General features: G+C 52.6%; 1 protein-coding gene across 4 annotated transcripts in view; it reads right to left on the bottom strand.

The window, feature by feature from the left end:
• The window catches only part of CAPZB (capping actin protein of muscle Z-line subunit beta), a 130,578-nt gene extending 116,357 nt beyond the window's left edge, over window positions 1–14,221 (bottom strand). Inside the window, exon 1 of one of the 4 annotated variants that reach the window (XM_038531788.1) lies at window positions 14,066–14,221. In XM_038531788.1, coding sequence (XP_038387716.1) covers window positions 14,066–14,068 — 3 coding nt within the window. In that variant the 5' untranslated portion in view covers window positions 14,069–14,221. Of the gene's footprint in view, window positions 1–12,946; window positions 13,094–14,065 lie in introns of those variants that run through there. The other 3 variants (XM_038531789.1, XM_038531786.1, XM_038531787.1) reach the window with 3 other exon arrangements.
• Window positions 14,222–14,415: the final 194 nt, after the last annotated feature.

Raw genomic sequence — 14,415 nt, 5'->3', positions numbered from 1 at the left:
TGGAGGGTCAGCAGGATGGACAGCGGAAGGCAGGAGAAGGCCAGGAGGGGACGCTGCACGTTGAGGCCCAGAGGTAGGAGGCAGCCAGGATCTGGTGGCCACCGATTTTAGGTGGTCCCCTGATAAGCATCCCTCTACCAGTCATTACAGGAGTCTACCTCCATGTATACTTGGGGCATCGGATACTGGTTTCCCATTTACTGTAACGACAAAGTTTCCCTCCTAAAGAACTTCTGGTAAAAAAAAAAAAAAAAAATTGAGGCAGCTTAGGGAAAAATTAAGAGAATGCATGGGGAAAAAACGCTGGCCCTCCTTAGCCCTACAACTCACTGCTAAGGATTTATCGTAAGGAAGTGACTCTAAAGAGGGGAAAACATATATACATACATATGTGTGTGTGTGTGTGCAGGTAAATAATCAATATCTACTGTAGATACAGTAAAGGGCTTGCAAGCTGGTCGTTTACTGAATCCTCGCAAACCCAAGGAGGCAATTCTAACATGAACATTCTAGAGAGCTATGAGGACAGAATTCAGAATTGACCCATTCAGTGCTTTGCTTTATTCAACACTATTAAATACACTTTTTAAAGTAGGCCCAACATGGGGCTACTCATGACCTTGAGATCAAGGCTTGACCTGATATCAAGAGTCAAGCACCCAACTGACTGCACCACCCAGGTGCCCTCGACACCATCACATTTTAAGGGCTGTATTACCTACTGTTATGCTGCTGTACCACCATTTGTCAACCAACTGTTGGACATCCACTTTCCCCAGAGCCTTGCTACTGTAATCCCTGCCTCTTACAGACATGGCAACAAAGCAGGGGCTTAAATCAAAGGCACCTGAGTTTGAATCCAGCCCTGTCCCTAGATTTCTTCTTTAAGGGCACTGGCTTTCTGGGCAGGTCCACCCCACTGCCATGAAGCTCACTCTCGCAATGTCATTTTGGAAAGTGTGGTCTTGGGACGCAGCACTGGGGAAGCATATTCAAAGATGAGTTTTCAAGTGTGCTAAAGTTTATGCAGCAGAAAAGATAAGAGCCTACTGGCAGGGTCCAGCTTCTAAGCGTGTCAGACACAGGACCCTTGTCCCAACTGCACTAGCGATTTACTGTAGGATTTGGACAGGCCTCAAGCCCTGCGTGAGCAGCAGAATTCCATGATGGCAGAGGTTACGTCCAAAGGCTGTAAGATCAGAGCAGCTAGGTTTAAGTACCAACTCTGTCATTTATTAGCAATTTACATAAAGTCTCTAAGCTTCCATAATTATGATTCATATAAGATCCTAAATTCACAGGATCCCATGCTTAGGAGAAATCTGGGAACTAAAGAGGATAATGCATGTTAAGTGCTAAGTAAAGTAGGTAGCAACAGATGCTAGTGCCTTCCTTATTAACTCTGAGGGCCCGCTGAATGCTTCAGCTGACTCGGAATCTGCTGGTACTTGTTACAACACACAGCCCATCACCTGAGGCTTAGAAATCCTTTCTTTTCTTTCCTGAGAGATTCCAGCAATGTTAAGGAATTCAACGCCTGGGATTTTATCAGTTAATTCAATGGCTCACAAGGCACTCTGAGCTCATCATACAGAGGTCCAACGCTCTATTTAAGTGTCCATGTTCTGCCAATTAGTCACATGATGGGAGGGCCCTTCCTTGGGGACCATGGCAACCAGTTCTCACTTGTTATTTCAAGAAATGCCTCCCCAACAATCAATATGTACCAAACAGATACTGTGGAATCAAAATAAAAGCAGGATCCTGGGGGAAATTCCCAGGATGCTCCTGGGTGCTCTCCATCTGGAATTCAACAAGCTCAGAAACCAGTCTGTGGCCAAGAGGGGAGAAAGCCTTATAGCCTTGTGGTACCAGTTTTATGGCAGGCAAAAGAACAAGGGAATTCTAGGTAACAGGTGGATACTCACTTCTGGAGGAAGTGATTTAAAGGAAGAATGAAGGGATGCCTGGGTGGCTCTGTGGCAGAGCATCTGGCTTCAGCTCAGGGTGTGACCCTGGGTCCAGGGATCAAGTCCCACATCAGGCTCCCTGTGAGGAGCCTGCTTCTCCCTTTGCCTATGTCTCTCTCTCTCTCTCTCTCTCTCTCTCTCTCTCATGAATAAATAAAATCTTTAAAATAAAATATAAAGGCAGAATGAAGAAATAAAAGTTAAGAAAATGTGAAGACTGGAACCATTTTCCAGGCATATCACCTAGTGCCAAGTAAGACGAAAAGAGAGGCTACCACAAACAGAGGTCAAAGACTCTGTCCATCTTGCAGACAGGTGGGGACATTCACAGCCCAGCGCTCCCAGCTGAGGTCAGAAGCCTCTTTCAGTATCTGATTGGTTTTACCTCTTGGGGTTGGACTAATTCCACTGGTTCTGTAGGTAGGCAGACAACTATAGCCTCTCTGCTTGGTCTGGCCCTAGCAGCAGGTGTAACACAGCCAGGAGATGGAGTACATTGGGCCCAAATTCAAATGCCACCTTAGTCACTAACAACTTTATACCCCATACTGCATTATTTCAGAGTCCACCTGAGTGTGCACAGAGGAGACAGAGGCCTCAGAAATAAAGATGACAGCATCAGGGTGTCAAAAGTGATTCCAAACCCTGACTATAGGTTAGAATTTACTACGTGGAAAACAGGGCTCCCCTTTAAAAGAAGAACCACAACCACTGCAAGCTCATTCCTGTAGTATCTTAAAAATAAAAAATAAAAAAATTATGATTTATTTGGGGGGGAGGGGGGTAGCGGGAGTAGGGGGAGGGGCCGGAGAGGGAGAAGTAGGCTCCCCAGTGAACAGGGAGCCTAATGTGGGGCTCGATCCCAATACCCCAGGATCATGAACTAGGATGAAGGAAGACGCTTAACCAACTGAGCCACTCAGGTGCCCCGCAGTCCTGTAGCATCTTAAGATGAGCTCCAAGTCATCAAAGCAGAACTGGGGGCAGCCATCTAATACAGTCTGTTTGGAGCTTCAAAATATATAAAAGCACTCAAGAACATTGGTTAGAACCTCCACATTTTAAAGACTTCCTCTGTTCATAAAAACAACATCCTTGGACCAGCCTTCACTGAGTACTGAGAGCCGGAATCTGGAATCAGAAGAGAGAAGACCGAGTTTCCATATATGCATAACGTTTTGGGGAGCCATGACCAACACGGGGCTATGGTATAGATTACGTGAGATGGCATCCACAGGATTCAGCACCCGGGTTACCCTGATCCAAGTCTCCTGGCGTGATAAATCCTCTAAGCCGATGTGCGGAGGGCAGTCCAGCTCAAGAGCAAGGCCCCTGGCAGCCAAAAAGTCAGGGCTTCCCGTTAGTGTGATCACTGGATCTGCTTTTTAGATGTATGGTATTCCTCAATACAGGGATTTTTTTTTTTTTTAAGATTTTATTTATTTATTCATGAGAGGCAGAGAGAGAGAGGCAGAGACATAGACAGAGGGAGAATCAGGCTTCCCGTAGGGAGCCTGATGTGGGACTGGATCCTGGGACTCCAGGATCACGCCCTGAGCCAAAGTCAGACGCTCAACCATGGAGCTACTCAGGTGCCCCACCAATACAGGGATTTTTAGGTTCAGCTCAATTCTCTTCCCTGTGGAATGGTGTTAATTTACATGATGAATGATGAAGTTCCTACAGATGATAGTGAACCTGTATTAAATGCTCACACAGAAGGCCTGAGCTACAGCACTTCGTGTACACTGTTCTTAATTAATCCTCTAGCTACCCTGTGAAGAGGCAAGTGTTATGTGCATTTTACAGATCAGGAAGTTGAGGTCAGAGAGGCGAAGTAATAGTTGAAGCTCATGCAGTTCACAGGCAGCCACAGTAGAAATTAGAGCCAGGAGTCCCCTTCCACTCTATCTTACCAGGCTGCTTCCAACAAGGGCTTCCTCTGCCCATTTTATCTTGCCTCCCTTCTCCCTAAACTCCACTCTACAAGCCTTAAAAATCAACCCATGCCCTTAGGGCATTCAGCCCGAAGCAGTGGAGTCTGCAGGTCTGTGGCAGTTCACAAATGCAGCCGTGGTCAGTAGAAGCTGGGAGCACCTAGGAACACCTACCATCTCCCAAAGAGAAGAAAATGGCTCAGAAAATAACCACAGTGTGTAGGGACGGGGGTGTGTGTGTGGGGGGGTAGGATTGACAATCATCATTGACTAGCACATGCCTCACTCTCCTCAAAGGCCCTGGATACCAAATATGACCGACACTCTACGGTTGGGCCACTCATGCTATGCTGTGAGAAAGAAAAAAACTCAGCCATTTTCCAGAAGAGTGACTTTTATTATAACCTGGAACACAAGCACCATTTCCAACACCTTGTTCGTGGACAGTCAGGTGCATCAGGGCAAGGCCCGTAGCTGACAAGTCTCCAGTGAGCAATGGGCAAAGGAACACTTCCCTGCCAGATAAGCAGCAACACAAAGTCTAAACTCCTCCCAGCACAAAGCAAGAGTTACCACTGTGACATCTCTTCCGGCTCTAAGAGCAGGTGAGGAGTCCACATCACAACACCACCACTAATTTAAAAATAATAACAAAGTCACCACATCGGGCTTCACATGTCAACTCGTTTAACCCTTTTTACCAGGTCACAGACAAGGAAACTGAGGCAGGGAGTAAAGGAAGCCACCCAAGTCTGCAGGCTTGGGTCTGAACTCAGACTCCAGACCCCGCCCTTCCCCACCCCTGCACTCCGGAATCCAGACTGCCTGGGATCACCAGGGAACTCCACGCCAGGTGTGCGGAGTGCCACCGGGGAAGGTCAGAGCCATGAGGATCACTGTCCCACCAAGCCCTGAGCCCGCCACTGCCAGTGCCTCCAGGCAACCTCCACCGGCAGGGTGGCCTAAACAACTAAAGGGCACACTGAACCCATCTGAGAGGCAGGCCTTGCTGGGTTCTTGTCACCTCTACCTAAAGTGACACTGACAAGTAGGACCCAACCTGACTCCGCCCCGCCAGGAAGTCTCACACCAGAAAGCAGGAGGAGCACTCACATTTACTAAGGGCCTAGCAGACATTCATTTATTCATTCAACAAACACTACAGAGCAACAGCCGGCACACCAGGACAGCATGACGCTGTGATGGCACTCATACTCTGAGGGGGCACTTATTGTTCATCTTCCTTCCTAAGGATGACAAACAGCTTGAGGCCTTGTGAGGGTCACCAACTGAAGCTGCTCAAGGTCAAATAACTTTTGGAATGGGCCATGATGCTCGTTCCCCTCAGAGGCCCTGCAACCTGCCACTGCATGTGGCACCCACGGCTGGGCTAGGGCTTCACCGGAAAAAGCCAAGGGAATCCTGCCAGGTTCTGTTCAACCAACAGTTGTCACTGGGGGCCTGTCACAATCACTAGGATACGCACAGTAAGAACTACTGTCCTACCTCAAATGCCGAGACGTGACTCTACATGGCAGGCTAAGACGCATCTACCACTCGAAGGCTTAGCAGGTAGCTTCCCAAAAACAGACCACAGCTCAGAAAGATCCATCCGCTTTCATTTTAACAGCCTGAACCAACAAAACCTTCTAAGGTCTAAACCCAGACTTCAGCCATCATGGCCAGACCTGCAGGTGAACCTCTCGACCTCTCTGCTTCCTCATCTATAAAATAAGCATCCTGTGAGTCCACATGGGCTAGCAGAATTCACTGAGCACGCACTCTGGAGTGGGATGGGCCTGCAGTGGAACATCAACTCTGCCACTAACTAGGTGGGGGCCTTTCGGCAAGCCCCTAAACCTTTCTGAGCTTCAGTTTCCTTATCTGCGCAATGAGGAAACCACCCTCATAGAGTTGGGTCGAGAGAATTAACGACAGCGGCTGTGTAGAGACAGCGTAGGGACAGCGACAGAAGGCAGACACTTTCCAGACTCCTGGGGAATCCAGGAGGGAATACCTAATAACCTACAGGATGAAGACTGCTAGCTCAGGCACCTCCAATTCTCGTTGAACAGGGGAACTCCTGTAGACCAAGTTAGAGGCCTCAAATCTCAGGATGACCAGAGGTCCACACCCCCTACGGCCAAAAGCGATTCAACACGGGAGCTGTCAGGAGGATACACAAGGAAGCAAGGACAGCCCACACTGGAAATTCTCAATGAGCAAGGCACATAAAGCAGCCAAACCTGGCCCCCCGCCGTGGAGGGGTGTGCATTCCTCAGTGAGGGGTCCACATCCAGCCCCAGTGGCTATACACTGTCGAGGAGACAAGCTTCTCTGCTCGGCAGAGAAGGAAAAGGACTGCTAAAAACAAAGCCAGATTGGTCAGTAAAACATGCGACTATAGATCTTAGGGTTGTTAAGTTCAAGCTCCATATTGGCTGTAGAGATATCTTAAAAATACAATCTTAAAAAACAAAAACAAAGCCAAAGATGAGACAGAGAGAAATACAAGAGTAGCTCCTTCAGTGGCCTCAGTCTCTAAAATCAGATTTTTCATTTGAGGGCGGGCGGGGGTGGTGGTGGATAAAGCTCCCTGGCTTAGTCTGTTAGCACAACACTATCTATATATGCAGGAAGCCCAACCCTGGGAAATCAGACACACCCCTTCAGGGCCAAAGCCTCACCACGGAAAAGCCTTGAATCGCAACATCAGATGTGAGCAAGCCAACCCTGAATCCTCCATCCACCGATCTCGGCTACAGATAAGGACAAGGGCATCTGGTACCACCAGAAAACAGAATTCCACTGGGAGGTTGCTTGCTACTCACTCAGCCCAGGAGCAAAAGCATCTTTTCATAACCTTAATATTTTAAATTAAAGAAACTTTACCAGATAAATGTTGAAAAATCCTCCGCCTGAATCTTAAAGAAACCTCTGAAACAGTAAACCCAAATAATACTAACATCACAGTCTCTTTGCAGGTCCTAGCTCAGAAGGGCCCCGAGGAGTTCAGGGCTGGAACAGGAAGCCTTCGCAAGCAGTTCAAGTGGTGGGGGAACGTCCAGGAGCATCACTACCGGCAGTCTGCAGTGTGGTAAGATCCTCATGGCCACAAAACACCAGGCTGCAAGCCCTTAAGATTTGCCAGCCTTTGGCAAGGGACTCTACTTCTCGGGCTCTCGGCAGAACGGGGCACTACCCTTGCCTTCCGGGCTGGCTGGGAGGTTCTGTCAACCACCACCTAGCAAGCATCCATATTAATAAAATGATCAGATCATGGCCTGCACTCCTGCTGCGCTTACAGAGTGCCAGGCACTATCTACACCTGCCATACACAGACTCACTCCACCCTCACAATAACCGACCGGTATGGGGCACATCCAGGTGGCCACTGGGGCTGCTGTCTTGGAAGAAGTGGGACTGCTGGACTGGAGACTGGAGATTCATCACTAGAAAGTTGCAGAGAAAGGCTCCCTTCCCCAGGTTTGCAGACATGCCAGAAAGACCTGGAATGTGAACAGGAGGAAGCAGGGAGAAGGGAAAACAGAGTGGCTCCCTTAAGCTTCAGGGACTTCGGTTGTGGACTTCCACCAAGCTTGGCTCTGCACTTGTGCCCCACACTGTCAGAATCGGAGACTTCCCTGTCTCCACCTGCCTCTTCCATGTAAGACTCCTATTCTACTAGGTCTGTCTAATGGCTCAGTGAGCATCCACGGAACCAACAGTTGGATGGAAGGAACCCTAGGGCAGCAGCACCGAGGGTCCAGAGCACGGACTCGGGTCAGACTGCCCAGGCAGGCCTAGGTTCCCGCGCCTGCGTAATGAGGGTAACGTGAGAACCTGCCTCAGACGGCTGCTCTGGGTATTAAAAAGGAGTCAATAAAAACTAGCTCCTGTTATTACTACAGCCAGCATGCAGAGCCTCCAACCCCCTCAGCTGACAGTCTTAGGTGGTTGTTTGCCCAGAGCCTAAGGCCGCGGAAGCGGAGCAGAGCTGGGTGCCACTCGCGGATCCAGAAGGCTGACTGGGCTAACCAGACTAAAATCCCTGCTCGGCTGTTAACAGGATACCAAGGCTTTGCAGACGCTACTATCTAGGATTTGAACTGACCAGAAATGGCAGCCGGATCAATGACAGAGCATCCTATCAGGCTGCCTAAGCAGGGAGCTCTGGGCGCAGAAGCGCTCCCCCTCGGCCCCAGCGGCGCTAAATCACGGCATCTCACTCTGCCTTCCTATCTCCATCTTCTTCCACCCTGTGTTCCTTTCCATGCCCATGGCCTCACAGTGCCTGGGACCCTCATCACCCCACAGGCTGGTGCTGGCGAAGGCCTCCCTCCCGTCTCTCACCTCCCGGGGCCTTCCTGCACACCACGGCCAGATGACGCTTCCTAAAATACCACGACTCTGCCAGCCTCCTCAGATTTCTACCTGCCCCCGTCAAATGTTCAGCTGGCTCCACCATGTCCCAGATCAAATACAGTCCTTAGCTTAGCAACTGTGGCGCTCCCCAACGGACTCCTGGGACTGCGGCACCCCCACTCGTGCGGTCTACTCTGGCTGGTCTCCCAACTTCCAGGCTGACCGTACCCCTGAACTCTGCTTTTGTTCCAAGCACCGCCTACAATGGCCTCTCCTTGACTGCACCCCACCCTGTCCTCTCACCCTGGGCAAGGTCTCCCGGGCTTCACACCCAGCCCCCACCCAGGCTGCCTGTGGGTTGAAGTGGTCTGCAGGACTTCCTGGAGGAAGTGGAATGCAGGCCAAACAGACATGTTCCCCTTGCTCGTTAAGCCTTTTCTATACTGGGTCCTTCCTGCTGCACTAAACTTTTTGGATGCATCCAGTGTCCCTTTCTGGATCAGACGACAGGGATTATATGGCTTCTATTTGTGTCCCTTACTCTCCAGTACGCAGAATAAGACAAATAATAATCACAGCTACCATCTACCGTGTGCCAAGCCCTGGATTAAATACATGCCATTTTCCCTGTCTTTCTCCCAGTATCCCTAGAAAATGTTATCCTTGTGCTACAGATCAAGAAACTGAGGCCAAGGGAGATTAGAACCCCAACTTCAGATCACATGCTGAGTGGCAGATGCAGGACTGCAACCCACACGCACCCAGCTCCAGAGCCCATGTTCTGCAAGGCAGGCAGCAAACAAAGTGCAACCACTCTCAACTCTCACCACGCACTCACTCGGCGTTGAAGAAGCACCCGCCAAGCACCACGCGACTGGTGCAAGGTGTGGGGTGGTTAGCAGGACCAAAGAGGCAGGGCTCTGCTCTCACGGAGCTCACATGCTGTGTCCCCAGTGCTGACCCTCTTCTTCCATCCTGGGAAGAGGGTGAGGACCCAATTCTTAAGGGGCTCCACCAGGCACAGACAAGGCATCCAAACCAGAGATGTATAGCACCAGGCTATGACAGCACATGGTGTCCCCTGTACAGGGAGCCTTTTTTTTATGGTGAGGTGCCATAGGCTCTGTAACAGAAGCTCTTCATTCAAGGCATAGCCCAAAGCCAAGCCAACTCCAGCAGGCATCAGGAGTGGAGGACAGGGGTATATCTCTGGAGTCAGAAAACCCAGTGCCTCCGCTTAACCAGCTGCAGCAGAGGCACTCACCACATACCCCTGTGAACCTCATCTGTACTACAGTAATAATAATAATGATGAGTATTATATAATTATGTGCCAGATGCTGTTGGAAGTACTTGACACATATTATCTCATCTAATTCTCAAAACAAGCCTTACGAGGAGGTCCTGTTATTATCCCAACGCAGTCTGGCTCCAAGTCCTAACTGCTTATATTATGCCGCGTCCCACCTAAGGCTGAGCTGTTCTGGTGGGGCTGACACATGGATCCAGTAAGCTAAAGCTCCCAGCGGAGTGCATGCACACGGCTGGTGCCCTATAAACATACATGTCTACTTCCTTCTGCTAAAACACAACTCTCTAAAAGCTTAGGTTTAGAAATGACATGACTCTAGCTGGTCCTAGTGTGGGTGGCCTTGCAACCACACCCTCCAGCCTTCCACACCCCACTCCACTGCTGGGATCTGCTGCAAGAAGCAATGGGCCCAGATACTGTACTGTGGGCCCTTCTGCTTACAGCTTGAGACAGAGAGTAAGCGTCCAGCACAGGAGTGAAGGGGACCCAGCTCTGAGTCCCAGCCCTGCCACTCACACAGGTCACTCAAGCTTCAGGTTCCACGTAAATAAAATCAGGGATGAGGTATTACCTAAGCCATGTTTCTGGATCACACTAGATCCTCCATCCATGGCAGCTACCCAGGTTAGAAGAGCATGCTTCCACGGCGCCACAAGATTACACCTTCTGGGTAGGAGCTTCTGGTGTGCAGTACAATTCACGTCCACAGTTATGGCAGAGAAGGTCTGGGAGTGAAACAGGGCACACGCCCCAATATTCTCTTAAATTTCCCACCAAGTCTCATGCAAATGGCTTGCCCTCATATAAAACAAGGCTCTTCTCCCTTAAATTTTAGGTAAGAGTGACATCCCCCCTCCCCAAACAATGTAAGCTATGAGGGAGAGACCCCTGTCTTGTTCATCATTGCATCTTCAGCACATAAATTTGCACAAGGAAAGCAACTAATATTCACAGAATTTTTAAAAATCAAAAAAAATTTTCACAGAATTAACATCACCCTATAGCTTCAGGTACCCCCTACGGCACCTCCGTATTTGCCTACTGGCAATCATTTCCCGGCCTGGGAAGCAGGCCTCGCAACAGTCTATGTACCTGCCCAGGTACCATCTCCCCGGGCTGTCATCGGTCCTCTTCTCTCCTCCATGGAATATAAAATACAGGACTTCTGAATTATCAATAGGAGTATCTGCTCTCAAACTGTGATTTATCATCTCAATCTCAAGCTATCGATTGTTGGCTACCTTTCTCAAGCATTCTACCAGAGGCCAGTTGGGTTCAAAGGAAAAGGGCTGTATGTGATGTGGGATCTGGGCTGAACTGTCTCTGATCCCCACCAGGAGCGCAGCCAAGACACACGCCAAGACACACGCCAAGACACACGAGTGTCAATGCTATTGTTTCACCTTGCAACAATGTGACAGGCTTCTATCAGCTCCTGTCAGGCAAAACCAGCTGTGAGCTGGAGGGACAACTCATGAGGGGCCCCTGTCAGTCCTTGCACTGCTACAGCCCCCACCATCTAGCACCTGAATCACAACTCTTAAGTTAGAATAATCATTCCTGAGTTAGAAGCTACAGCTGTGTAAGGAAAAATGCTCCGAAACCATAGAGTTAGGGTGGGGTGGTAAGATTGTTACCTACTAAGGGAAGGCATGCAAATAAATTTCACTTGCCTATGCACTTAACTGATGCCAACAAATATCTTGGAATTTACTTCAAAGTCCAATGTATTTTAGGTTCTCAAACTATTTCCCTTCCATGGATACACTGAGATCTGGCTGTTTTCTCTACCACCAAACCTACTACGAAAATAAGAACCACAGTGGTCTTAATTCACTTACCTATTATACAACCCCACACCATCACTGGTATCGTAGCCCAACTGCCTAGTCTGGATTATTAGAGTATCCATGTAAGGGACCAATTTGACAACAAGCAGTTAGAAATTCCTTACAACCATAGGGGATACTAAGAATAAGCTACTGAGAGAGTAAGTATGAAAATCCAAATGGCTGAGTTCATGGACACAGACACATCCCAAAAGAGAACACTCCAAGCCATTTCTTTTGGTACCAGGTGTTTCCTTTGGTACCTAGGCCCCAGAGGATGAAGCCATGGAAAACACTAGAGAAAAATCCCTGCCCTCAAAGAGCTCATGTCCTGGCCTATGCCAGATATGGCTGTACCACCATCCGACTATTGCACCGTGAAGTGTCAGCGAGGTCTCTTATGTAAAGGACCCAGAACACAACCAACAGTCAGTAAATGCTGCTCCTCCCTTGCCATCTCTGAGTACCCCATTATTCTGTTTTCTAAACAGTGTCCTTTATATCTTGGCCACAGAAGCAGCGTGGGACAATGGGGAGGATGGAGGTCAGAGACCGCCAGATATGCTTCCACTGACCGAGCCAACACCTTGAGTAAGTTACTGGACGTCCTGAGCGGCAGCTTCTTCACCTGTAAAATGAGGACAGCAACTACCTCAAAGGACTGTGCAGATTAAACGGGCTCATACAAGAGGGCTGCACAGCACAGTGCCAGGCACCTCGTAATCCTCAAGAAACGTTAGCCCTTTCCTCCACCCCCACCCCAGTTTTCAGACTATCCAAATAAAACCCAAATACAGGACTTGTGAGAAGCATCCTGTGTCACTGCGCTCCTCCTGGGTCATCATGGGCATTTCCCATTACCTTTGGAGAATCAGGGCTAAGCCAAGATGCCCCTCCCTGCCAGATACCCTGCCTTCAGCAGCCCCCACCTGGCCACCGGATCCACATTCCCCTGCTTTTGTCCTGAGAGCAAATTTATAAAGCCTCACTCCACTTGCACAGTCCTCACCCAAAACTGTCCGGAGTACTTCCCCACCCAGCCCTGGGGTGGGGCCACCTCCAGGCAACACACACATTGGAGAAGTCCAATAGCATCAAAAATGGCATGAGCCACATTTTTAATCAAAATACAGCAAGGCAGCAAGAAAACTCCTAGCCACTCTTTATTAGTCATCCTGGTTCAGCAGCCACATCGCTTCATTAAACAAGAAACCGAGATTCTCCAAAGTTCACACGCAGGCACCTGCCAGCACTGGGCAGGAGGAGCAGGTGGATGGGCTGAGCTCTGTTAGCCCATCTCCAAAGGTTCCTTGACCATGTAAGGCAGAAGCCCTCTGGCCCTTCCAACGAGCGGTGAGCCTGCCCTGCAGAAGGCTGCAAAGTAGAGGGGCAAGGCAGGCTCACTTGGGGGGGGCCTTAGGCGACACCTCGGGCCATCCCAACAACCTAGGAGCACCTGCCATCGTTATCAAAACAAACACCACGAGTGGAACTAGCTGGCTCGCTGGCTCGCTGTCTCGGAGTCTGGCTCACCTGATCCGAGGCACCTCCATAATCAGCAGTTCCAACCCTCACGAGCTGACAGTTCAGGGGGAAAGGGAGGCTGCGCCTGCTGGGGTGCATCGTGTCCAGGCCGTATGTTGGCCTCGGGGCCCGCTGGGCGCCCCCCCAAAAGGGCCTGCAGCCTCACAAGGGCGATTGTGCGCTCATTCCCGTCCTGCCTGCTCCCCCCACCCTCAGCCCTCCGCTCGCGCTCAGGCCCCGGCACGACGCCCCGCAGGCACCGCACCCTCGGCCAGGAGGCAGCGGCCGCGGGAAGGGCCCGCAGAGCAGAGCGCGGCGCTGCCTTCCTGCCTTCCGGGCACACAGGTGCCCGCCCTTCCCTCGTTGCTCCCAGTGGAGGCAGGGCCCCCCCCCCCCCCCCGCGGAGGCACAGCCCGGGACCACCACCCTCCCCCGCGGAGGAGAGCGCCCCTCGCTCCCTCGCTCCCCCGGGGCCGCAGAGGGGCTCCCGGGGGAGGGGAGGGGCCGCCGGGGTCGGGGGCAGGCCAGGGAGCAGGGAGCAGGGCCCTGGAGGGAGGGAGCAGCCCGGGACGGACCGGCTGACGCAGGCTCCGCTAAGAGCGGGGAGAAGTGCGGGGAAGGGGACGGCGGGGGAGAGGGGTGGGGAGGGGAGGGGGTCCCCACGAAGGGCGAGCAGGGAAGAGAAGATTCGGGCTGAAGCCACGGAGGAGCGAGGCTGCGGCCCCCGGAGGGGGGTTGACCCGGGTCCAGAGGCCTAGCCCGGCCCTGGGGGGGCGGGGGGGACGGCGGCCGGGGAAGGCCGTGGGGACGGGCCAAGGGGGCCCAGCCCGGGCCGTGGGCGGGAGGAGGCGGCCGCTCCCGGGTCACCGCAGGCTCCGGGGAGACCCGCTGACCCAGCGGCGGGGGGCGGGGGGGGGGGGGCAGAGGCCGGGGGCCGGGCGAGGGGCGCAGGTCGCCGGCCGAGCGCGCAGCGCCGGGGCCACCTGGGTCGGGCCACCTGGGCCGGGGGCCCCGCCCCTCCCCCACCCGGGGACCCACCCTGCCCGGGCGGGGCGGGGCGGCGGGGGCCGGGGAGGCGCGGGCGCCGGCGGGGCCCGGGCCCGGGGGAGGCTGACGTCGGGCCTTTACCATGGCGGCGGCGGCGGCGGCGGCGGCGGCGCTCCGGGTCCCGGCGTCTGTGCTCTCCCCCCCGCGGCAGGGCCCGGCGCTTCCACTTCCCCGGGTGCCCAGGAGTGAACATCCGGGTCAGCGCCCCCTCCCCCCGCGCCGGCCGCCGCCGCCTTCCTTCCCCGCCCCGGCCGGCCGGGCCCGCCCCCACGCGGCCGGCTCTCGGCCAATGAGCGCGCGGGGCCGCGGCGATCGCCAAGTATGGAGCGCGGCGCGGGGGGAGGAGCGCCGGGGGGAAGGGCGGGGCGGGCCGCGGGGCGGGGCCTCGGAGGGCGGGGCCTGCTGGGGGCGGGGCCTCGAGGGGGCGGGGC

Source organism: Canis lupus, chromosome 2 (assembly GCF_011100685.1).
Source record: "Canis lupus familiaris isolate Mischka breed German Shepherd chromosome 2, alternate assembly UU_Cfam_GSD_1.0, whole genome shotgun sequence".
Lineage (NCBI taxonomy): Eukaryota > Metazoa > Chordata > Mammalia > Carnivora > Canidae > Canis > Canis lupus.
Note: the sequence above shows the minus strand (reverse complement) of the source record. Positions and strands in the feature narration are given on the sequence as shown.